Source organism: Oenanthe melanoleuca, chromosome 8 (assembly GCF_029582105.1).
Source record: "Oenanthe melanoleuca isolate GR-GAL-2019-014 chromosome 8, OMel1.0, whole genome shotgun sequence".
Classification (NCBI taxonomy): domain Eukaryota; kingdom Metazoa; phylum Chordata; class Aves; order Passeriformes; family Muscicapidae; genus Oenanthe; species Oenanthe melanoleuca.
This window is the reverse complement of record NC_079342.1, coordinates 19,885,131-19,911,310: the sequence shown is the minus strand read 5'-3', so window position 1 is coordinate 19,911,310 and position 26,180 is coordinate 19,885,131. Positions and strand designations below refer to the sequence as shown.

Sequence of the window (26,180 nt, the reverse complement as noted above, 5' to 3'; positions counted from 1 at the left end):
GGAGGTGAGAACCCTGGCATTTCTAAATGCACTAAAAATGTACCTATTATTATCAGACATTTGCCAGCTATTAATTACTGCTGGTAGTTTGATTTTCTCTAAATGTTTTGAGGCAGCCTCTGATCTGGGCACTGCCTGCTTGAAACTGAATATTGGAAAGGCAAGACCAGCTCTGTGTGCCTCTTCCCATGGGGATGGATGGTGCTGAGAGCTCCCTTGTCCAAAGGAAATCTACTTTTTCCTCTTAGAATGAGCAAATGCTTTTCCCGACCTGCATGAGGCCAGCACAGACCCCATCCAGGCTGAGGAAAAGCAGGGAAATCATGGCCCAGCTTTCCTGTGCCTGGTGGAAACAGAGCCTTGTTTCTTCCCTCCTTGCTGACTCTTGACTCATTTTCTCCATCTCTATGGCTGTGCTTCTCTGTGTGCCCTCACCTCCCCACACAGCCCATGGTGACCTGGACCTGCCCTCTGGATGCAGAGTCACATCCCTGTGGGCATTTTCAGCCTTCTCCAGGCACAGATGTTAACAGTGGGTGCTGCTGTCTCTTCATGGTTTCAGAGATTTTGGCTGTGCCATGTTATGTGATGGCACCAAAATCGGTGAGAAAAGCCCAAACTTGCTCAAGAAAGTGAGATCCTGATCCAGATCCCCAGGAAGGATATTTCTTTTGCCATCCATAGCCAGATCACTGTGGTCCCAGGGAGCCTTTGGTGTGTCAGAGCAGGACAGATCACCACAATGACCACAGTCAGGACTGCCTTGGTTACCCAGGCACCTTTATTGCTGGAAATGCTGGAAAGGGGCAGCATCAGCCCTGTGGGCAAACAGGCTCAGGCTGGTGTGAGCCCAGCCCTCGTGCAGCAGAGGTGGGGGCTCAGGGAGAGCAAGGAGCCCCTGTACCCACTGCTGGTCCCAGTGAGGGTGGGTGGGAGGGATCCCACACAGGTTCTGGGGAGCCTGTGGGAGCCAGGCTTGCCACTGCTGAGTTAATCCAGTCCCCAGCTGATCCCATCTGAAGTTTGGCCACATAAAAAATCACAGCTAGTGTTTAAATCTACTTCCCCACACCACTGTAAACCAGAATTCCTTCCCCTAAGCTCAGCAGTGCAAAGCCAGCCCTGAGAGAGGCCCCAGCCATGCCACAGCTGGGCTTTCCAAAGCCTTTGCTCCTTGCTGGGCTCAGCTCTGCACCCTAAAACTTGACCCCAAACCTCCTGACTTGTCCCACACATCCCCTGCATCCCAGATGTGAGCAGTGCTGAGCCTTTGTCACCCCTCGTGGAGAAACTGAGCCCCACAGTCATTCCCAGCAAGTGGTGCCCCCAGGGAGGGGCAGTGCCCCAGGGACTGTCACCAGGAGCTTGCTGAGCCCAGCTCAGCCAAAATATGCCCAGAGGAAGACGTTGATGGTCATCAGGATAATGGCATTAGCATTGCACACATTCCTCCACAGGGGCTCTTCCTCGATGCTGGTGAGTCTCTGCTCCAGGGCAGCTTTCTCCTCCTGGGACAGGGTGGGCTTTGGGCCGGTGGACAGACCACACAACCACATAACCACCATTTTCCAGCAGGGGCGTTTGGCTGCTGCGAGAGAAGGACCAAAACACGGCTGTTGGAATCTGCTGGGACTCTTCCCTCCCTCCTCCCAGCGATTTGGAGGTGCATGGGCCAGTCTGGAGTGGGGCTTGAGGCACCTTGCATGGGAGATACATGATGGAAAGGAGGAAAAGGAAAAGGAAAAGGAAGAAAAGGAAAAGGAAAAGGAAAAGGAAAAGGAAAAGGAAAAGGAAAAAGGGGAAAAGGAAAAGGAAAAGGAAAAGGAAAAGGAAAAGGAAAAAAGGAAAAGGAAAAGGAAAAGGAAAAGGAAAAGGAAAAGGAAAAGGAAAAGGAAAAGGAAAAGGAAAAGGAAAAGGAAAAGGAAAAGGAAAAGGAAAAGGAAAAGGAAAAGGAAAATTCTCCCTAGACCATGTACAGCATAGCCTGATTGCAGTCAGTTGATTGCACCACTCACTCATTAGTTAATTAACAAACCTCTTCTCCTCCCACCCAACCCAGATTCCATCTACTTTTAAAAATTCCTGACAGCATGATGGTCCATTTAGAGATATCCCAGCTTGTTTATTACACATGGCATGCCAGGTGAAGTGTGTGTTTTAATTGTCAGTCCTGTGCTGAGTATTTCACTCGCTGTTCTTTCCAAATATAACCTTTTTTTGAAATGCAGGATGTTATGAGGCCTTCATAAAGGTGTTACCCAGAAAAAAAATCCTCATTAAACTGTCAACTGCTGTGTTTCACATTTCCTTCCTCATCTCTGCTAATTACCAAAATATCAAGATATTTGTTTATAAAAATCTGAGCTAGTGAAGTGAACTAGGAATTGATAAGAAATAATGCTGAACAGCTGCATTCAGCTTAAACCCAAATTTGATCTATTGGAAAAGAAAAAAATAAGATGTTCACTTCTGTTTAGCTTGGCTGTGATTGGTTCCAGTGTCCTTTGGACTGACCAGCAAATGGAAGGAGTGAAGAAATATTGTGTATGTCTTTATTCTGAGATTCCTGCTCTGTAACCTTTGAAGGCTAAGCTTACAACCAGAAAGCTGCATTTTTTAATAGATTTGCAGAATAAAGCTCTGTCCACTCTAAAAAGAACTTGCCTATGTAGCATCTCCTGCTACTGTTCTGTCTCCTGGTGATTCTTTCAGTTCACTTTGCTCTGCCTTCCTTCCTATTAAATACCTCTGGCAGGACACAGAGCTACTTAAGGTCTGAGCTTTAACCATGGCTTACATCCTAAGGGAAGGTGGAAAGGAGAAAAGTGGGGCCTGTGGGTTCACTCTAGGGCATCCACAAGGTGCACATGTCTGCTCCCAGGGTCTCTTGGTCCCTCAGACTGTGCTGCTGTTTTGGTGCTTTTTGTTTTTTCAGGAATGGCAGCTCTCCAGAGCCAGTCAGAGGGATGTGACATCAAGGTAAGCTGGGAGCACCAAGAACCACAACACTTCCATTTGTCACATCCTTAAAAGTGTAAATACAAGCCCCAGCTCCAGTGAATGCACCAGGTGGCCCCTCACAACAATGGGAGCCTGGCTGTGCACTGCCAGGCTCATGGGTGTGTTTGTTACACTCAGAGCCTACCTGCTTCCTCCTCATCGCCTGGAGATGCATTTCCCACCAGCTCCTTCTCCCTGTCTTCTGGGGTGATCTCTGGTGCTTCACTGTTTGGGATTATGGCAGGTGCCTTTTTGTGCCTGGTCCACCACGTGAGGCCATCCAGCTGCAAAGTGGAGCAGAGAGAAACTCATCACTGCTTGTGTGTCTGTCAGTGTGGGACCCAGACAGTCCCCCCTTGGGGCCACAGGTCCAAGGTGATGCTGAGCCCTGTTTGGGGTGATCTCCCACCTTCCTTCTTTCCTACACAGGTGCTCACACCCTGGGTTAGAAGGTTGGCACCCAGCTGGAGTTGAAAAGCCGAGAAAAAAATGTGAGATAATCTGGTTTCTCTCCATCTTTTTAAATAACCTGTGCCATCCCTGTCTCTGAGGAGTAACCCTTTAGCAGACATTGGAGAAACAGCTTCCTATTTGCAAGGCTCATGTGACTGATCTGAAATAATGATGGTCTGCATCCAGAATGGCAGTCCTCCAACAGGGAAGGGCAATAAAGTCAAATAAATAAATAAATAAGCCAAGATACCCTCTCTGGATGCTGTCACAGACAGCTGTTTTGCCCTCAGAAGATTTTTTTTTTAATTCCAGGTTTCTCAGATGGGCCAATAGAAGACATTGGCCAGGCAGCAGGAACAGGCTCATCCATCCCTCCCAAACACAGCTGCCAGCTCCAGTGGCTGCCCCACTCCTCTGTGCCTGGCAGAGGGGCACAGGGGGGACAGCAAAGCTGCTGTGGTGACAGCAGGGCAGGCAAAGTCACACACCTGCCCCAGGAGCAGCTGCCACCCTGCTCTGCCCATATGGAAATGAACTCCCCCAATGGGTCACTTACAAAGTGACAGGAGTTTAATTTCTGAATTTTGCACACACAAATCCAGGCAGAAGCTTCCAGCTGACACAGAATGTTGCATAATTTCCAGAAGATTTATAGCTTTATTTAAATCATTTTCAACCAAGATGAGCATTGGGCAGGGCTAATCTTTCTTGTCATGAAGTGCTAAATTGCTTTGATTTGATGATCCTCATCTTTCTCGGGGATTTTTTTTTTTTAATCACTTAGGAAATGTCACTGGAACATAGTAAAGTTTCAGGATACTAAAGGATTTCTAAAACTTTTTTCCTTTTCTCTCCTCATGTGTCACTGAACCAATGTCTTTGCAAATTGCAGCAAAATCTCCAAGGCTGGGGTGTTACCTGGGTTTTGGACTCCACCAGAGGGAAGCAATTCCCAGTGGGAAGAAACCTCATGGCACCATCCCACTGACCCACCTGGAGCTGGTGCCTCTCCCATGGCCAACAAAGCAAAGCACCACCCTGGGGAGCTCCTGGTGGAGCACCACACCAGCTTTGAGCTCTGGTTTGGGCTGGCTGCATTCCTTGGGATCCCCCTTCCTGCTCTTTGCCCTGGTGTGGGCAGAGCAGCAGCTCTGTGCCCATGGGGAGGGGAGGCAGTGGTGGCACTGTCCTGGGTGCCTGGAGGAAGCAGGGAAAAACAGAATTGCCAACAGAGGGGCTGTGTCAGATTTAGTGACTGGGACCTTGGAAGTGCTGCCTGAGGCCCCCATCCCGAGGGCAGGGGAGCCTTGTGCTGGGTGCTGGCTCTGTGGCTCTGCTGCCATCTGCAGGGTCACCCCTGGGCACTGCTGGGGGAGCCCTGAGCCCCCCTAGCCTGCTCCTGTCAGCACCCACAGAGTGTGTCAGGCTCCCAGTGCCAGGAGTGATGCTGGGGGAGCTGCAGCTGCAGCAGCTCAGAGCCCTCAGGTGGGCTCAGCCAGCCCAGGTGGGCTCAGCCAGCCCAGGTGAGCTCAGCCAGCCCAGGTGGGCTCAGCCAGCCCAGGTGAGCTCAGCCAGCCCAGGTGGGCTCAGCCAGCCCAGGTGAGCTCAGGCCAGCCCAGGTGAGCTCAGCCAGCCCAGGTGAGCTCAGCCAGCCCAGGTGGGCTCAGCCAGCCCAGGTGGGCTCAGGCCAGCCCAGGTGAGCTCAGCCAGCCCAGGTGAGCTCACCCAGCCCAGGTGAGCTCAGCCAGCCCAGGTGAGCTCAGGCAGCCCAGGTGGGCTCAGGCCAGCCCAGGTGGGCTCAGCCAGCCCAGGTGAGCTCAGCCAGCCCAGGTGGGCTCAGGCCAGCCCAGGTGGGCTCAGGCAGCCCAGGTGGGCTCAGGCCAGCCCAGGTGAGCTCAGCCAGCCCAGGTGAGCTCAGCCAGCCCAGGTGGGCTCAGGCCAGCCCAGGTGGGCTCAGCCAGCCCAGGTGAGCTCAGGCAGCCCAGGTGAGCTCAGCCAGCCCAGGTGGGCTCAGCCAGCCCAGGTGGGCTCAGCCAGCCCAGGTGAGCTCAGGCAGCCCAGGTGGGCTCAGCCAGCCCAGGTGAGCTCAGCCAGCCCAGGTGGGCTCAGCCAGCCCAGGTGAGCTCAGGCCAGCCCAGGTGAGCTCAGGCCAGCCCAGGTGGGCTCAGCCAGCCCAGGTGAGCTCAGGCCAGCCCAGGTGAGCTCAGCCAGCCCAAGTGAGCTCAGCCAGCCCAGGTGGGCTCAGCCAGCCCAGGTGAGCTCAGCCAGCCCAGGTGGGCTCAGCCAGCCCAGGTGAGCTCAGGCAGCCCAGGTGGGCTCAGCCAGCCCAAGTGAGCTCAGCCAGCCCAGGTGGGCTCACCCAGCCCAGGTGAGCTCAGCCAGCCCAGGTGGGCTCAGCCAGCCCAGGTGAGCTCAGCCAGCCCAGGTGGGCTCAGCCAGCCCAGGTGGGCTCAGGCCAGCCCAGGTGGGCTGCTGCTTCTCCCAAGCTGTGCAGCAAGAGCAGCTGCTGAAGCCAGACCCCAAGCCACAGGGAAAACATCCCAACCCCAGGGCACAGCACGTGGAATTACCAATCCATCAGCCTGTCTGGGTCAGCCCTGACCCCTGGGGAGCTGGCCTGCTGCTGCAGCACTCTCTGCTTTGTGGCTGTCCCCCTCCCTTCTCTCCCTCACAGTCTCCTTGGGCAAGGGAGTTTTCAAGAACTCAGCAAAGTTTTTCTTTTGTTGTTTGTAAACTAGAATAAATCCTTCTGTTCCAAAATGCCATCTGGCACCTGACAGTTGTGTTTCAGCTTCACAGTCTCAAATTTAATTGTAAGCTCTTTTGCAGGGTTTTCAAGGACGGCATGACACAATATGGACTACCTACAATGAAGACATATGAACTCTGGAGCATACCAAACAAATTCCTTGCATACTTGTTTTCCAGCACAGCATCAATCACCACAGGGATGGGAGAGTGTCCAAAACAGCAGGAGAAAATGCTACAGCTTGCAGTTCTCAGACTGTAATTCATTTAAAGCCAGGAACATTAGCTGTACCACTCTAACATCAGATACAAATCTCTTTTCTCCTTTTGCCCATTTACTATCTCTAAAGCATTGAGATTCAATATTTAAAGTTGTCCAGTGTAGATCCTCAGCTGGTGCAAGGCGACATAACTGTGCTCAACAGCTGCTGCTGGTCTTTGAAGGCAATGGAGCTGTGGTGATTTACATCTGCTGAGCTGTGATCTATCACTGTATTTCCTCAGCTTTGTCTTTCCTGCCTTGTTTTTCTACTCTTTTTGCTTGACAAAACAAATGACACAATTCCTAGCTCCTCTAGCATGTCTTTCATCATTCCATCCCCAAGCTCTGCAGATAAGGAAGAGCAGAACCAGCCCCACATGAGTCTTAGGGGAGACATACCCAAGGCTCAGGAGACACCAGAGCTCCAGAGATGCTCTTGCAGCACACCCAGCACAGTGTCCCCCTCCCAGCCACTGTCACAGGGACACTCAGGCTCCTCACCACACAAAGGTCAGGTGCCAGTTTCTACCCAGGCAGTCAGAGCCTGGCACATCCACCCTGATCTCCACCTCCTGCCCTTCCTTCCCCACACGCTTCTGTCCCTGGGCCAGCCCAGCACAGCCACAGACTCGCTGGAGATGAGGGGGCAAACCATGAGAAACCATGGCACCAGAGTGATGGTGCAAGCCCACACCTCTGCTCACATCCAGGCCAAAACCTGAGGTGAATCTGACCCAGGAAAATGAAAAATTTTGTTCTCAGTGCTGCCCACTCCCAGCAGTGCTGTCTCCTGCTTCAGTTAAACCCCACACCTTCCCTTTGGCTGTTCTCTGAGGAACAAGGGCAGACGTTTCCTGATGAAATCAGGGATAAATACTAGAAACTGAATGGAATCAGACAAAAAGAAATGGGGACAGACTCTCCCATTCCTACTGAGCTATGGAAAGAGAGAATGAGCTACTGCTTAGTGGCATGAATTCCCTGGCAGTCCATCCCATTTTCCTTGTGGTAAGAAGATACTGAGGGGCAGGGAGCACATGGGATGGTCATCACAAATATCAGATGATTGATCTGGGTCTCTGTGTCCAGCCTTTATTCATTCTCATTCATTTTCTACAACAGAATCTCTTACACAGAGGTCAAGCACTGAGCTCAGCACTGTGTGGGGTCCATGGCATACCAAAATGCTATCCTGAACATCCCTATTGAGAAAATTTCCCCCAAAAAGTCCAGTGATGTTAGTTCCTGGCCAGTGCTGCCCTTCAGCAAGCTCTTATCCCTCCCTGGCTCTCCTGAGGTACCTGAGGCAGGGCAGCCACCACCTCTCATGCTTTGTTCCTCTGGGATAACTGCACACAGCTGCTTCAGACAAAATCCTGCCCTCCCTGACCATAACCCTGCTCTTTGAAGAATGTGTCAAATAAGGTCACTCACATCCAGCACCTATAAACTCACACATTTCAGTGGAAATACACTGAAAATCTCCCCTGGGAATCTCTTAAGGTCATAACCTCTTTTCTCTAATTCTTTTATAGTGGGCTCCGTGCTGAACTCCCCCTCTTGGAAGATACTTTAAATGTTTTCATACCTCAGAGGTCAGACTGAAAAGCCTGGAGGTGCTGGGGGCAGTTTCTCCATCTCCTAAACTGCTGGTTTGATGCTCACTGTTCACCAGTGCTGTGTTAATACATCTTATCTTGCTATTGCTGTGGGCAGGGAGCACTGCACATGTTTAGCTATCACAGGTCAGATGATGAGTGGGAACTCATTAAACCACAGTAATTAATTGCTGGCAACCATCTGGCCACCCCTGAGCAGTCATGAACAACGTAAGCAGCAGAACTAATGGTGCCTCCTTGCCAGTATTTCTCTCTCCCATGTGGATGCTCTGATAGCTAATAAAAGCTGAGAGTTTATCTCCAAGCAGACACAAAGACAGCCTCTCTCCCCCCTCCTCTCCCCTATCTGAGCACCTGCTTTCATGTAATCTTTAGGAGGGGGGTGTCTTTGACACCTATAACATTCCATCAAGCACTGATGGAGCTGCTTAATGCTTTACAAGTTATGAGGAAGCAACAGATTGATGGCATCATAGCATTTTCTCTCTCATGCAGTTAGACAGGAAAAAATAGGTCTTTTTAATCTATCCAGTAACCTTTGCTGAGAGGTAGGTGGCCGTTTTGTTATATTGGCAGCTGCTTTAAAACTTGGGACTGGGAAGAGTTGCTTTAAGGTTTTACAATATAAAACCTCCCAGCTCTGCACCATCTTAATGTGCTAAGTAAAAGAAAGTTGTGCTTCCCTCAAAGTTATTAGATTTAATTGAGATCACACTGGGACAAAATGTTATTTTCCTAAATGCCCATGTTGCAAAAGATATTAATCTTGTTTCCCTGCAAGATTGATGCTGGCTCTGCTGAAACAGGCTAGATGCTACAATTAGATATATTTAATTCCTCCTCAGCAGTGCTCTGTAATGTGATTTCATCTCCTTCCCTTCTTCTTTTCTCTCTATTCCAGCTATGATGGGGGTGTCTGCCCAGCTCTGGGCACAGCATGGGAACTCACACTCAATTTGGAGCACTCAGTGCTCAGCAGCATTAACACTCTGTGACCTGGGGAACAGAGAGAGCTGCGGAGCAAGGGCTGCTCTCCAGCACACCATTCCTTAGCCACTGCAGGAGCAGCAAAGGGCAGACCCCAGGGATTTCTGGTATCCAAACAGGGGTGTCCCTGCAAGTCACTCACCTTTTCTTCAGGGATGGGCGTGGTGCAGAGGCTGACGATGACGATGACAATGGCAGTGAGGGCAAAGAGGATGAGGGCAAAGTAGAGGTAGTGCACATCCTTTAGCACAGCTGGTCTCCTGTCCACCTCCCCACAAGCTGGGGCACTATAAGAAAACTCCATGATCATCCGAGCCAGCCCAGCAGCCAGCCCAGCCATGAGGCCCCAGAAAGCACCCTGGGAAAAGGCAAGCACAGAGAAAAGGTCACTGCAAATTACCTCTGGTTGTAGTTTTCCCTCTCTTCTCCCTCTTTCCCAGGACTTTTTATGCCTGGTGGAAATCCACACTGAGGTGCATCAAAGGATAATTTTTTCAGGTAAAAATCCTCATTTTTTTCTCTCTGCCCTTGAACATGGAACACACAGAGTACAAGCAATGCAAGAATCTCCTCCTAACAACACGCCTCCAATGAGACTTTGACACTAAATGGCAGAACAACTTCCCTTTCATGCTTTCAAATGGGACTGCTGAAAAGTGCCACTTTGCAGTGACTTAGAAGCAAACCCATATTCCCTAGAGACTGGGCTAAGATCCACTGCTGTGTGCCAGGAAAGGCTGTCTGGTTGTCACACTTGAGCTGGACGGGCTCCGAGCTCCAAGTGTCTCAAGGGCTAAGTACTGAGGGAAGGGATACTTATTTATTTTATCAAATTAAGTACATGTATCAATTGGTTGTTGGCACCTCACTTACAGGCTCATTAACCCTCTTCCAGAAGATTGCCAAGATGAAGAGGGCTGTGATTGGTGGGGACAGATAGCTGCCTATGGACTGAATGTAGTCAAAGAGCTTCCCACTGTTGGCTGACTGAACGATTGGGATCCAGAGAATGCTGATGACCACAAGGATGAGGATGAAGACTCTGAAAGAGAAGGATAAAGTTGTATTAACTCTGTAAGTAGATTTGCAGCAAAACATACTCCCAGATGCTCTTGGAATTTCCTAAGAAAAGTTCCACAGATCACTCTCAAGAACCTTTCCTTGTGTACACAGCAAAAGAGAAAATTGTTCTCCCAGTGTGAGCCTGGTGTATCCTAAAATGTGACATGTTCTTCAATGACCTTGCTCTTGGATATGACACAAAGAGGGAGCTTGTGGAAGCAATCTTTCTGCCACTTTTCCAAGCAGGTAATGTGCTCAGTCTCTCACCTTTGCCAAATTCCAACTTGTTTGCTACTTATTAAAATTGTGCTTGGGGTCTCAGGTGAATATTGTGACCTTCCTCTGCCTTTGCACCGTGTGCCACAGAGGTTTGTCCATATTGCTGAACAAGAGGATCCTGTCCCCTCCCCACTCTGCCATGGCAAATTGTGAGTTTGCCTGCAGCCTTCAGCCAAGCCTCAGCAAGGTTTAGAACTTAGTGCTCATGACTAGAGAGCAAAACCTCCACACTGAATGCAGCCTAAATTCCCCTGACTGGAGGAGAACTTTATATGCCCCTGATATAGCCCAGCACCAAAGCACTACAGCCTATCACAGAGACAGAGAGCTGGGAGGCTCAGCTCTGCACTTTTCCCTGAAAAAAAATAAAAAAGAAAATGAAGTAATTCCAATATATCACTCCTGTCTGATGTAAAAATAACATTTTTATAGACCTCTGGTGACAATTATTCAAGAGCACTTTTGGCTTTTCTAAAAGTTACATTTAAAGAAGTATTTATAAGTTCTGAGAGAAGAGGAGCTTAGCTCAGTGGAACACTCAGAGTTTCGCCTTGCCCAGGCCTATCCAAGATGAAGCTGGAAAACACAATGCTCTTTCCCAAGCTGTGGTCCTGCTCTGTATTGCAGGCAGCAGATTTTTCTCAGTGAGTCCAGCCTGGGGGATGTAAAAAAGCTGCTCTCAGAGGAGATGATGGGAGGAATGAGCCATGAACAATGCTCAGACCTGCCCACGATCATCAGCTCCTGCTCGGAGGCTTTCCTGCGGAGCCGCTGCCAGATGTCCACCACGAAGAGGGTGCTGCTGCTGTTGAACACGGAGGTGAGGGAGCTCATCAGGGCTGCCATCATCACTGCAATCATCAGACCCCGCAGCCCTGGGGGACACGAGCACAGAAAGGCAATCAGGATTGGGCCTTGGGCCTCTGAGCACTGTTTTCCCATCCTGCTGTCAGGTATCTGCAGCGAGATCTCCACGTCCTTAGGATGGGGAGGGCAGCCTGATGCCCCCGTGCAGAGCCTGGCTCAAGCCCAGCTCCACAAGGCTGTTCTCACCATCAGGCATGAGCTCAATCACCAGTTTGGGGTAGGCAATGTTGGAACAGCCCACAGCAGCTCCACAGATCCTTTTGCACTCTTCTGGGTCCACGCAGCCCACTTCATCTGAGGAACACAGGGAACAACAAGGAGTCAGTGCAAACCCCACTGAGCCACAGGATGTTTAGATCAAGGGAACAAATCCTGATGCCTTGTGCAGTTTCATATAAATTCAGAGGTGGAATACAGCTACAATGAGTGGAGCTAGAAAATGCTTTATATCATTTAATAGAGGTGAAACTTTGAGATGACATTTTGAAATTCTGTTCAGGGTACAGCTAAATTCTCCTGGGTGTTGCATAACTGTAATCCTTGATGATTTGTCACTTGTGGGAACTGGACTGTTTCCATGAACCTGTCATCTGGGCTCCCAGGGATGCTGGAGGCTCACTTACTCCTATTTAGGCAATCTGGGAAATAGGCTCTTTCCTTTGGGAGTGGTCCTTCCAACCAAGGTATTCCTCCTGGAAAAGGGAAGGCTCTGGAGAAACCAGCAGTGAGAGCTCCTTGGGATTTAAGGGAGGCTCGTTCAGCCTAATCCACCAGGACCTAAATGAATTTGTGTGGTAGGTTGCTAAAACTCTCCAAAATAACTAATGGATGTAATCTATAGAATCTGAATGACAACCTCAGTGCTCCATGAATTTAATTTCACTGACTCCCTCCCTCCCTCCAGACAGATGAATGCAATGTCCACAGCATGGAGCTATATGCCCCAATGGCAAAGTGTGCCCCTTATGGCTACTCCTGCTGATTTCTGGCACTGGGAAAACTGGAGGTGGAGGGAGGGCTTGGGAACACCACAGTGCAACAGGAGTCTCAGTGAACATGCCTGCAGGACAGCAGTTCCTAAGAGGTGAAAGTGCTGGCAGACCTGTGTGGGATTGGTGGTCCTGGCAGGTCTGGAGCCCCAGGTCAAGGAAGATGGGAAGGCTTACCTGGGTAAAGAGCTCTGCTGATCATTCCTGGCATGACAATGAAAAACACAGGCAGCGTTTTCAGGTGTCCTGCCAGCACTGATCCACCTTTGGCATGGGAGAGGTTCTTGGCAGACAGAGACCTCTGGACCATCACCTGCAACCAGTGCAGAAAGGAAGCAGAGAATGAAACAGAAGCACAGCAGGGAGAGCAGGATCCATTCTCTCTGTCTCTCCTTCTCAGGGATGACTTTCATCCTGCAGGATCCCAGGGTGTTTTGCATGCCAAGGACAGCTTTCCCACCTCACTGACTGCAGCCTGCTGCCACCACTCAGAGCTCAGTCCACAGGCTACAGGAGAGGGCAGCTGGAAATTTCCTTTACAGGAATAATTTCACCCTTGACTGAAATGAAGCCACCTTCAGGGCTGGAGACAGCAGCTGTACGGCAGCAAGAGACACAAAATGAAGCAGACTGTGGGTGTTTTGGTAAAAGCTCAGTGGTGGGGTTTCATAATTATCCCATCTGAAAGCACAGAAGCACCATGTCTCAAGAAACACACACAGCTTTCCTTGTTTGTAGCTTGAAAAGGAATAAGGGACATGAGACATCTGGGAATATGAATGGAGGAATACTGTCTGGAGGTCTACTCAAGGTCACAGCACAGCCAGCTCCAGATTCATGTTTTTCTATCCTTGTCATGCTATCTGCATGAAGACTCCCAGTACTCACCAGCCCACAGTGGGATAAAGACTGATGGAAACAACCTGTTCTCACTGCACTAAGAAGTGCATAAAATTAGCAGCTTGCTGAGAAGGTGGAAGGAGTGAGACATTCTGGTCTAGACCAGTAAAAAAAGTAGCAACTCCTGCACACTGAGGCAGAGTGAATTTTCAGCTCATGGATCTGCAGACTGAGGAGTGGACTGAAAATAACACTGTGGTGGTTTGTCTGCTGAGGGAAAGATTTTATTTACCTGGTCAGTGCACCAGCACCAAAGAGCCACTATAGTGAGACCAAATACAAGGCCAGGCCAGGGAAGGTCTCCTGTGATGGGATCCCTGAACAAATGGAAAGAATCATCTCGTGGGAGGTGACAGGTTGTGTTTGGGACTGTGATCTTTGGTATTGCTGTGATGTATTTCTCCTGAAGTCCTTCATACCAGCCAACTTTTTCAAATCCTGTAAAGAAGATGCCAGTGATTTAAGGGCTGTTGGTATATGCAAAGTTATTAACTTATCTGAGTCTCGTGATTACTTTTCTTTTATCTTCCTCTTATCTCCTTTACTTTTCATTCTACTCTTGCTTTTTGCAGTCAAAGTTTCTACAGAAATCAGCTGGATTTTGCCCAGGTTTAAACTCTTGTGGTTTAAACAACACATTCTGGAAAAGGATCAATGCAGGAAAATCTCCATGATCCTAATCCCTGCAATGTCATCAGCATCTAATTTTTACTTACACACCCTCCAAGAGCTAGAGCAGGAAAAAAATAACATGAAAAAAGGTTTAGATATTACTGTTTGCCAAGAAGGCTCAAAACAAAGATTAATGATGATCATTTCCTTGTTGCTCTTTATTTTTTATAACGCTGGGTTATACCCACATGAATCCACAGTAACTCCAAAAGTCAACAGTGGAAGTCAGCAGGATTACTCTGGATTGACATGGGCTTAATGAGAGCTGAATTTGGCTCTGAGAATGGGATGTTCCAAACCTCTTTGGCAACTACAGTGAGGTGACATTATCCAGAGCCTCACCTCCATACAGTTAGTGCAAAGGATATAGGAAGTATGATGGCTTGGAGAGTGAGACTTGTGCTGGCACCACTTCTGTGAGTGGTTGAAACTCATTTCTGCAGCACACATGAAACTGCTGTGTGGTAGCACTGCAGGTTCCCCTTACCTATGAACATGAGGACAAAAGCTCCCAGCACCATGATCACGGTCTGTATCAGGTCTGTGTAAATCACAGCAGTCAATCCCCCTGCCAGGAAAACCAGAGACAGCAGTCAGTGTGTCACCATGCACAGGGAAACAGGTACCTCAACTGGAAAAAGGCTTTCTTTAGCCCCAGCCCTGTGATGTCAGGACAAACCCACTGGGAGAAGCTGGCACTGAGCTGTTCCACTGGAGCCCACAGCTGTCACAAGCCCTCCCATGAGGAACAGCGTGGAAGGTTTTCTGTGTTCATGGGAGAACTTGGAGGCAGCTCAGCATCTTAACAGCTAAAATTGCTAATTTTGCAGAAAGGGAACAAAATAGTAAATATGGGCAGTGGAGACTTCCTGCACAGAGGGATCCAAAAGCCTTGTGCAGTGTTATTAAACCCTCTAAAAACAGTAATGTTCCCCCCATAACACTTTCCCTTGGGCCAAAGGTCTCCAACAGCTGGGAGGGACAAGGCAGGTACTACCAGCAACTGGGGCAATCTCTCCCTCAGACCAGGACCTGGATACTCTATTCCCTCTGTAGGAAATGGAAAACTTAGACCCTAGGCTCCAGTTTAAAATCTGTCCTTTAAAACCAGCTGATTACCAACTATGGTGTAGACAGCAGTCACTGCTAGCAGGACCACAGTGGACAAGTAGAGGTTCCAGCCCAAAGAGGTTTGGATGAACAATGCTCCAGCAAAAATGTCTGTCTGGAATAAAAAAGACAAGGGCAGTCTGGCATTAGTAGTGCTTCGTGCAAGTGAAATCTAATAAAGCAGCCTGCAGCCCTCTGCAGCTGAGAGCACTGACAGGGGAGGACACCACGAAGGTGAGCTGGAAGGGGAGGAGAAGAGCTCTCAGGACTCTTGGCTCTGAACATTGTTTTGCTGTAAGGAAAAACTTTCCTCCAGGTCAGAGCTTTCAGGATCTGGGAGAGCAGGAGGGTGAAAATGAGGGTGCTATGCCAAGGGACTAAAGAGTCGTCAAAATAAAGACCATATTGAATCATAGATTCCTGGCTGGCACAGAGAAGGACTGGTGTAAACTGTCATTTCTTTTGGTGACTGTGACATCACTGGAGAGCAGAGCCCATGGATGCACAGGCAGACACAGGAGGGAAAGAAGGGAGATAGCAGAGACCCTGTTCTTCCCAGGGCTGCCTCTTGGTGGCTCATGGTAGAGACCCTCCCTCTTAAAATACTCCTACAGAGTCACTGATGTCTTGTGCCATGATTTGTTTATCTGAGAAGGTCAACAGGTGGTTTTTCTGTTTGTGCAGTTCAGCATATTAGAGTGACTCTAGAAAAACAGGTTATACCTGCTGAGGACCTCACTAGAAATATAGAAACCCCCATCAGCTGTGTTTTGTTTGGACCTTCTGGCAGAAAGTGACACCAGAAACCAGGTGAAACCTGGAATTACACAGCTAACATAATTCAAAATTGCAGAAGGTGATATGGGAGATGTTTATGTTGGGAAGGCAGGTGGAAGGACACCTGCAAGTCTGATAAGGGGTGAGATACAGGTGAAGACCTTTGCCAAGTGAGACAGAAAGGATGGGGCAGGAATTCCATTTGCTGCATCTGAAATGGGCACCTTAAAAGCAAGGAGCAGTGCAACCCCTGAGCTCTGCAGGCCTGAGACACAACAGGCACAGGCAGCACACCACAGGAATCACTGCCCCTTCTGGGGTCTGGCTTCCCAGCAGGGAGCACAGCCACCTCTGTAGCCGTGCAGGATCAGTCCTCTGACAACACTGGTTATTGAGATCTCTGTTTTCTTTGCAAGCCAAGGAGACTCTGCAGTGCCCTGCTTGTTGACCTATGTTTGGGCAGAAAGCACAGGGAGAAAAATCCTTCTTGTAACCAAGTGCCTGCTGTCCAGCCAGCCGCTAAATGAGCTCTCCACAAACAATAGCTCTGCTTAATAGAAAGCACCTGTCATGGCCATAAACTGCCCCAGCCACATCCGTCAGCCACGCCTGAACTGGCTGCACAGAGGAGAAACCACTGAGATGAAACAGCAGTGATGGGGCCAGGGTCCTGCTCTGAAAAGCACTGGCAAATTCTGCTCTGCTGAAGGTCACTCTGAAAGACAGCTCTGTCTCATACCTTGGCTGTGTGGCTGTGCTCACTGTGGGCTGCTGCAGGAGAGAGTTGCCATTTATCCCTCCTGGGTAAAGAGGCTTCAAGTGCCTCTTTGCAAGACCTAACTCACTCTGCCACCAGGGGCACAGAGCAAAGCTGGGGGCAGTGGTGACAGCAGTGGGTGACATGACCAAGAGCTGCCCATTAGAGGAGGAAATCTATCCCACACTCCCAGCCTGGAACTCCTCTTAATGTCCTTCCCAGGAGCTGAGACATAATAAGCCTGGGAAAAGGACCTTGAAGCCACATGAGTGTTTTATCTCCAGTCAGTGTCTTCTAAGGCAATTTGACATCTGAATACTTTAGCAGGGTCTAGTGAAAACTGCCAGGTACTGATAATCAGCTGGAGACAGAGGACTGACATCTTCAGTGCCTGTAATAGACTCTGAAATACACTCCTCTCCTTCCAAGGGCACAGGTAGCTCTTGGTAAATATCTGAGCATAACTTCTGTTTCTTTCTGAATGGTATTTAAAAGGGGAAAATACCTAGTAGGCTACACTGGTTTTGGTTACCAGCAGGGTACAATGCTATGAGCAATTCAGAAAAGATGCTGAGTTTTGTCTTAAGCCAGACCTACTTCTCTTTCACTGTGCCTTTTTCGGGCAACACAGATGAGAGAAAGTGAGAGGAACAACCATAAAATACCTAATGCTGTAAACTCAACTACAAGAACAACAGCGAGTTTATGGTAATTTAAGAGAATTTCATCTCTACAAGATGCAGCCAGCCAGATTTTCAGAGAGGCAATGCAGTCCTTCCTCTATCTCTGATACCTAAGGTTTGATGTGATAGAAGAGGAAAAGCAGGCAGACAGCCCGTGGTACTTCCACTGTTTAGTAATTAGCTGCACATCCCTGTAAAGTTCTCACTGTGCATGGCTGTTTAATGAGGGCTCTGCCTCTCTCTTAGGAAAGGTCCCCATGATCAATACAGAGGCAGGAGCAGCACACTAACACACTGCTGCTGCTCCTGGGAGCAGGGCTGCTCCTCTCAAGGAGCTCTCTCTGAGCAGCCCAGCCCTGTACCAGGATGCCCTATCCCTGCCCTGGACACAGGGGCTGTGTTCAGCTGGATACATACGGATATCCTGGTGAATATGTAGAGAATCAGGGACAGCACGGACAGGTAGATTTGTATCCTCTGCCCTCCAAACCTCTTCTGCAGGTACTCAGGCATGGTGACAACTCCTGCTGCGATGTACACAGGCAAGAAGATCCAGCCGAGAGCCAGCAGTGGCCAGATGGCCTGTTAGAGAGACAGAGAATAAAGGTTCACACATGGAAACAGCCTTCCCCCTCTTCTGCCAGTGGCCATCCTCAGCAAACAGAAAGGTACAGTGCCATGCCATCTATCTGAGAGGCAGACTGACTTTTTCTCCGTGCTCAGAAGATGAGCTAGCAGCTGGAGGAATTATTAAAATTCAGTTAGAAGCTTTTGAAGATCTCCTCCTAATGCCTGTATTTCCCGCTGTCATGGGTGTCACACCCTCTTCCATCCCCATGGCTTTTGAGCAAGGTGGTGTATTCTGTTGCTCTGGCTCTCTGAAGAGATGGTAGTGTATTTGGTGGCCTTTAAAAGCACTGATGCTGTGGCAGTGAAGAGTTAAGTGATTCAGAGCAGGATGGGAGCATCTGTTTGTTGCTTGATTAGCAAGTGATGAGGCTGAGGCAGCCGACCGTCCCTGCGGAGCATAAAAATCAGCAGCAGCAAAACTCTGCTGGGATGTTCTCCTTGCAGGCTGGCACAGATGTGCTTCTGTCACTGGTAGATAAAGAGGCACTTTAGCTGCTTTGCCACAGGTGAAGAGTCTTTTGGAAAGTATAAAGGCATTCCTCATGTATTTCTTCTCCGATTCCCAGCAAAAGCCCAAACAGGAGAACTTAAAGGTAAATGAAAGCCATTGGATCATCAAACCTCACCTCCTGGTTGTCTCTAGCCATTATCATTCATCCTTGCATTTATTTTGATAAGTTATTTAGGTTTTCAGAAAAAAACCCTGATCCCTGTGAGCAGAGATTGTGACTGATTGAGAGCAGCCGTGGCTCCTGCAGTGGCTGAGGTGAAAGATGCTCATATGGTTCTTCCAGCTGAATGATGTCCCATGGCACAGGGAGAGACTAATGGCACATCTAAGTTCCCTTTCCATTCTGAAATAAATTAATCTAAACTCATGAAGTTAGATTTGCCCTGAAACACAATCTTGTCTTCATGAGCTTCTAAAGTGACTTGAATGGATTTCCTTTGAGTACAGCAATACTATGCCCTATATGCACCAGGCTGAACACAGTCTCTGTTTTCTTCACAAAAGATTTAAAGGTGACCTTAATGGTCTATAAAAAAACATTGCAGTGAATGCACACCCCAGGAGAGAGCTTTTGGTGGGCCCTGTCTGTGCTTGGCACCATTAACACTCTCTGCTGAGGCTGGCAAGAGATTCAGAGTTAGCTGAGTGATGCTTCTTGTGAGGCTGGCACTAATCTCACTCCTCATCAGCTGAGAAATTTCATTAGCACCACACACCAAGGGCCTGGTTTCCATGCTCTTGTGTGGTGTCAGTGGCAATTTTCCAGGCTGCTTCAGCAGGGCAGAATGAGACCTGCCATCACACCCAGATGTTCAGAGATGCCACATTTTGGCAGCTGCCAGGTGAAGAGAGTGTTGCTGATTCTCATGGATTTACAGTGAATATGGGAGCACATGCTGCTTCTTTTCACTTTTTTTCTCAGCTCCTTGTACTCAGAATCCTATGATTATCCAAGTACCTTTCCAGCATTCATTATCCTTTATTTTAATCTTCAGGAGTGCAGACTAAATCTTAAAAATAAGGCCATGTACCACTGGGAAGGCCAAAGAGCTAATAAGTCTAGTGAATTCCACTTAAACTCAAATAAAGATCTCATGTTTCCAAGGCTGTCAGAATGTCTGGAGGCTTCTCTCCTGAGAGTTGAGTACTTGTTGCTGCTGATACTGTTAAACACCTGATTTTGGAGAGAAACCCCAATCCCTTTGTAAACAGTGACATCTTAGTTGACAGCAGAAGTGAGTCTTACGTTCCACTCAAAGCCTCCAACAGCAAGGCCCCCAGCTGCTGCAGTGCCTGCCAGCCCCATGAAGGAACCACTGCCCACATCAGTTGACATCAGGGATGCTCCAATCTGAAACACAGGGCACAGGGGGAAAAAAACAGCTGAGAAAGTCGCTTTGAGGAACTTCTGTATCAACCCAAGCATTTCCCCCAGAAAGTCTCTTTCCATGGGGTCTCATCTCCTCGTTGTTAGGAGCTGGCTGCTAACAGAGCAGGGGTTTTTGAGAGGTGAAGGAAAACATTTTTATATCTTAAAGCACATTCCTGCTCTTTTCCACTGCCCCTACTCCAGTGCAAAGCTTAATCTCAGAATCAGGACTCACTTTGCCAGGGGTTTCTCCTGAGAAGCACACCTGCTATAGGGGCACAGAGAGGGAGGGCAGGCTGGTGACACCACAGATTCCTCAGTGAAATGTGGTGTATTTCTGCATTCCCCTGTTAGGCAAACAGCAAGGTGCCATCTCTGACCCTGCTGACCCTGCTCTGCCTCCCCATGCCTTGCTGACAGCCTCTTTTGAGTCCTGCTCTGGACAGGTGTGGTGCTGGCTCACACAGCCATGGGGACAGGAGTGCTGTCTCAGAGCAAGGGGGCTCCTGAACTGTACCAAGGACGTGCTAGGAGCGTGCAGGTCTTTGTTGTTCAGTGTCCAGGGCAGGTCCAAAGCTATGGAGCTCTGCAGCAGGCTGGGGAATGCCCAGGTTTACTCCAGCTGCAGGCTGTGGGCAGGGCAGCCTGTCCCTGCCCCATTGACACCCTAATTGTAAGAATGCCAGCTGCCAGGCTCTTTAAACAGGGCAGAGGCTATCTGACTTGATTACTATTTTTACTGGCACAAAGCCTCACCTCCTTTCTGCATGCCAACATCAACCTCTTCCAGGTCAAATGAACAGTCACCCAAAGGACAAATGAGCTCTTTCATCCTACAGTTTGCTTTTAGGCACACCACCCACGAGGAGCTCTGCTCTCCTTGGTACATGTAAAGAAAGCTGATCTGCTTCTCACCTTTGGGCAAGGTAAAACATTAATATGACATCAACACTCACACTGACTCTGCCTTCTTGTCCATTTGACAAAACTCTTGGTTAAAGAAGCTTCTTGCAACAGGACTTTGCAACCAATCTTGCAAGAAATGTAAGCAGTTTTCCTGATATGTAGATCAGACACAGAAATAAAAAAGATACATTGCACAGGACCAGCAATTTCCTATCAGGGCTGAGTTTAATGCACAGCTGGAGCCTGTCACTCTCATAAAAACAATAATAAAATGCAGATAAGCCAGTTGTGTACTCAAGGTGAAGGTCACAAGGAGCTGAGCCTGCAGGAGAGCTGCAGAGGTGGAATCAGCTCTGATAAATGAATCTGGGAAGTAAAGAGCATTTGAGGTCACTCTGAACCTAAAACAATTCAGAAGGTGCAAGACCTGATCTGCACCAAACAGCCTCTGCAACCACCTGTGGTTGGAGCCAAAAGCATCGAGGATGTTTTGGGATATGTTTGGAGGATTTTTTTAATAGAAAAAAAAAAAATTAGAAAACCACAGAAATCTTGCTTAAAAAAAAAAAAGAGGGAAAAAATATTCAATTTTAGTATCTTTTAATTTTCCCCCTCCTAATTAGAGAAAACCATCAAGCTAAGCTTTTGCATTAAATGTCACTTGGCCCAGACAGGAGTTTTAAGAACATTTAAGAAATGACATTTTAGAGATGTGTATGTGTCTCTGGTGGAAGAGGATGAAAATCTAGCCCAGTGAATTTATGGGCAATTCACAGCCAAAGGAAAAAAAAGAAAAAACCTGTTTTGCTTGAGAAGTGCATTCCACTACCCACGACTCACTGGAGAGATATATGGTTCTAGAGTCTGGCATTGGCTGAGAAGAATCTTTATTCCTGTGATGCTTTTATTCCTTTCCAACTCTAAATTATCTTTATATGCACCTTTCAGTCCCAAAAAACAGGTGTCTTCAATAGATTTTTTTCCTTCATAGTGAAGATTTATACTTCAGTTGTTTGAAATTTATATCCTTTACATCATTAGTCTATAAACTTAACTCTGCATTAAATAGCAAGGGCTCAGAAAATCCTGGGATTAGGGATTATTTTTAATTCAGTGTCTAAAGACTCTTTACTGGATAACACATTCCTAGATTACCTAATGCTATCTTGACTTGGGAACATCAGTGGTGGGTTGAGGCCAAAAAGTTTCCAACCCAGCTAGGCAGCCAGCATTCCCTAACTCTCATCAATGGGAACATTTTTACTGCTGACCTCAGCAGAGAAAATGAGAGCTGGAAAACCCTGAAGATGCTGAGCAACCCTCTTGGCCTGGCAGCTCCATGCTGCAGCCCACTGGCAAAGACGTGTGGGATGATTCCTTATGGATCCTTCACCTGCACCCTTCATCTCAAGACTACAGTGAGAACATGAAGAGACTGGGTCCCCTCACCAGACCTGCTCTCACACCTGGAATTGTTTTCAAGCCATGAAAAACCATGAGAAACAGAGAGAAGCATTTCACTCACAGGCAACCACGTCATGGATCGTCCAGCCAGAAAATAGCCTCCAATGGTCCCCTGGCTCGTTCGGATTGATGACTGCAAGCACAGGAAAAGGAACAGGGAAAAAGCTGTTTTCCTCCATCCACCCACCCTGGAGTCAGACCAAGCCAGGAGAATCCTTAGTGCCTGGCCTCAGCACCAGCTCCAAAGTATGTGTGCCAGGCTTTGCACACTGTTTCTGCCCCTTTTTGTGCAGGCTTCTGATAGTCGTGTTCTGGAAAGAAGCTGCTTGTACCTTCTAATGACTTCTCCATGAATGTACCAGCTGGGAAAGAAAGAACTGTTCCACCAAGCAGAACACAGTAGGTGTCTGTGACAGAGCCTTTGCCAAACAGGAACAAATCATTAGCAACAATCTTTCCAAAGTTTTTAAGGCCCCATTTCAGTCTTCTCCAGCACAACCCTAGCTTTTCTTTTGCCTCCTGCCCATCCACACCCAGCTGTGAGAGCAGCACAGGAGTTGAGCATCATTCCCAGAACAACCTCCAGGGAGTGATCCCACAGTTGTCCCCATGTGGGGTGGAAGGGAAGGCTCACAGCAGGATTCCTGTCACCCCCAAATCTGCTCCATAGGCCCTGGGATAAGCTGTGCAGAGGATGCCATTTGCAGGCGAGCCCCTCTGTACCCAGGAGGAGCCCAGGGAGCATCAAAGGCTCAGTGGCTCAGGCAGACCCAAGCCCAGCCCCCTCAGGGACTCACCCATATCCCAACAGCGAGGATAAAGGCGAAGTACAGAACCACCACGACGATGTCTGCCACTCCAAAGGCTGCTGCTGGGCCCCCTGGCTGCCCAGGCAGCCCCATGGTGCCTGTGGTCACCTGGCTCGTGGCTGTGGTCACCTGGCTCATGGCTGCCAGCAGACTGAGGGTTTTCTCACTCACACTGGACTTAAGTGCACATTGGCCTTCATTGATTCCCTTGTAATAATTAACAGGGTGAAGAAGGTGTGAGTGGGGATCAAGAGCCAGGCAGGACAGTGGCTAACATTTCCCAGCTGGAGCTTGGTCTCCATGGCTCACAGTGAGGCCACCAGGCAGCTCTGTGGTGTGAGGATTCCTCCCATTCCCCTCGTGTCCATTTACCAGTGGTCCTTCTGCTGCCCATTTACCCATTGGTGACACCCACTGGGATGTAGGAGGTGCTTCTACTTTGAGTATGGGCTCTGCCTGGAAACCTCTGGAATGGCTCTGCCAGCCCCAGCAGGAACCTTGTGTCCCAGGACATGGGCAGGAAGGAGGGGAGGGCTGGACCCTGTGCCATATCAAACTGTGAACCCATGTCCCCAGCAGGGACATTTCTCATCCTGGTTTGCAGACACCCTCCAGCAGGAGCCCCCTGAAGCAGGGCACAGGGAAGGGGTCACCCCAAACCTCTGCTCCTTTGCTGGGACAGCTTTGGGAGGATCACAGAAAGTTTCTACTGGGGCTGGCAGGGCCCCTCCAGAGTCTGCTCCAGGCAGACCCCAGACACATCACATGGGACATTTTAAACTCAGGTGAGCTGTGCTTGATCTTGGTTTCAAGGGAGCCAACAAAACCTCTCTCTCTCACTTTGTTGTACTCCCCTGTCTCCCAGAGTTTTCTTGCAGATGCTGGCTACCTACTTGCTCATTAATTGCACTGCTAGCACGAGGCCCACATCCACCCCTGCTCCCCAGTCTGAGGCTCCCTGGGAGCAGTGCCTCCCTCTAGGCTCATTATCCACAAGAGGCTTTTCAAGACTGAAATGTTTCCACAAGCTGAAGTACAGTTACCAGAAATTAAATATCTGGAAGCCTAAATCCCCTGGTATAAACAGGCAGCTCTCCTGCACAGAGCTGATTTACACTCACCCACACACTTCTCCCTCTTAACACCTCAGCACCTGAAAGCAAAAGACTGTGGCCTAATCATAAAATGTATTAATACCTGCCCAAGGAGCAAACACACCATCTCCAGTCTTCCCAAACCTCCACCTGGGAAGCCCAAAGCCCAAGTACCTGCCTGACCTGGCCCTTCACCCCTCCTTCCCACAGTGCTGTACCTGCAGCAATTAACACTTGGAAACACTTGAAAGGTTTCAGCCCAGGCCAGCACACACATGCAATATGCCATTCCCAACAGCCATGAGCTACCAGGAGTCCACTGGACACACTGGAATGACACAGGCTTGTTGTCAGGTGCTATTGCACAGCCTGGATCATCCCAAACTGCAGTGGCAGCCTGCTCAGGCAGGAGTTTTCCTGCTCCCCACTGCCAGGACAAGCTGCAGAGGAGTGCTCCTCCCTAGGGACATGAGCACCGTCCAAAGGAATGACACATCCCTGCTGGGTCCCAGCAGCAGGCAGCACTTATCTCCTGCTCCATGCACTGCTACATCAGCACTGGTGGCCACCCACACCCAGGAGATGCAGTGCTCCTTGCCCTGGGTCCAGATGTGGGAATTGTACACAGGAAACAATAAAATTCAAACAAACGAGTGGCCCTTGGGGTGAATGATAGGAGTGTAAGCCCAGCAGGTGCCATTTGGCAGATCTCTGTTGATTCAGAGAGTGGCAAGCTCTGTCTCTCACTTTTCTCCAGGGACCTGGTGAGGCACCTCAAGTGCAGGGTGCCTGCAGCAGCAATCCCACCCTCCCAGCTGGCTCAGAGCCTCTTGGCCATGCAGGCAGCGCTGAATTTTGCTTGCCCAAAGTGAAGGAATGAGTTGGTTTATGTTACCTGTGTTGTGGGAGTGGTGGTGGCAGCAGAGGAGGTGCTGGGCATGACAGAGGGAGGTGAGCCAGTGAGCACAGGGGACAAAGCCATCCCCCAGTGTGTCACCCACGGCAGGACCAGGTGATGGCAGAGGTGCTGCCTGCACTCATGGGGACAACTCGCACAGAGAGCTGAGGAATGCAGATCTTCACCCTCTCCCCGTTCCTCCCCTCCTGAGACATCACTCCTGTACTTCCAAAAACCACTCCTCCTCCCTCCAGGGCTCACCTCCTGGTGCATGCCTGGCTTTATGCAGTCTTTGGTGAAGGCTGAGAGCAGGGCTATCAAACAGGGGCAGAAGACAGCCCCTGAAGCTCTCATGGTGTCACTGAGGCCACCTTGTCCCCTCGGCCAGAGACAGACCCATTGTCACCGAGCCCTTCATCCATGGCTTCTCCCAGCCCTGCAGTGATGCCAGGCAGAGGTGTGGGGCAGGCTGCAGAGTTACAGCAGCCCTATAAATGAACTCACAGTTTCAGCAGTACCTGGGAGCTGCAGCCAGGCAGCCAGACCCTGCAGCACAGTTATACACTCTCCTCTCCTTGCAGCAGAAGGGACAGGATGCTGAGTGTCCCCTTGTGGGGTGTTCACCCTCACTCCTGTCACAGCAGCTGAGGACGAGCCCTTCAGGGACTGGAAACTCTAAGTGGTGTTTCAAAGTGTGCAGCTCAGAAAAACAGGAAGATGCTGAAAAGTAAGTGTTTCTGGGGCAAAGGATGTTCAGTGGAGTGACAGGCAATTATTTTCTCAAATGCTAACGAATAAATGGACTTCCTCTTCATTATCAAGCTACTTCACAGTCATCAGCAAATAGTTCCAATGACAATTAGTGAATTTCAAAATGGATTGAGGAATTGGCTTATACACAGATACCGATGCAATGAGGTGAGGTGACAGCCCAGCCTCACTCTTTAGCTTTCCTCCGGGGGATTTTCCCGTGTGCTGAATGGGTGAGGCATTCAGCTAACCATTATTTTCTTCTCAGCCCTTTCTCAGGGGAATGGCTCTTGAATGAAATCTACCAGTTTAATTTTAGTGTGATATGAATGGGCTTTGAATGTATTTAATGTTTAAAGGCAGCAATTCAGCTCGGAGCCTGCTCCAGAGGAGCAGCGGGAAGCAGAGCAGACCCCCGGGAAGCTCAGTGGTGCTACCACAGCTCTTTTCTTCCCTCTGCAGGCCACACTCCGATTTTCACTCTTGGAAGTCCCATAAACCTGGAGGCAGTCACTCCATCACTTGGCCTCTTGCACTGCTTTTGTTTGTTTGTTTAACCGGGGTGGCTCAGGGACACCTGTGCT

At 49.2% G+C, this 26,180-nt stretch overlaps 1 protein-coding gene across 1 annotated transcript; it reads right to left on the bottom strand.

Moving 5' to 3' along the window:
* Positions 1-751: 751 nt before the first annotated feature.
* Positions 752-23,011, bottom strand: SLC5A9 (solute carrier family 5 member 9). Its single transcript, XM_056498033.1, has 14 exons — positions 22,843-23,011; positions 22,107-22,178; positions 19,553-19,657; positions 17,583-17,747; positions 14,958-15,063; positions 14,326-14,406; positions 13,399-13,604; positions 12,444-12,579; positions 11,464-11,571; positions 11,135-11,285; positions 9,943-10,111; positions 9,212-9,427; positions 3,146-3,284; positions 752-1,588 (listed from the first exon to the last, which is right to left on the bottom strand). The coding sequence occupies exons 1-14, from the start codon at positions 22,990-22,992 to the stop codon at positions 1,380-1,382; spliced, it is 2,013 nt and encodes a 670-aa protein (XP_056354008.1). The 5' UTR covers positions 22,993-23,011; the 3' UTR covers positions 752-1,379.
* Positions 23,012-26,180: the final 3,169 nt, after the last annotated feature.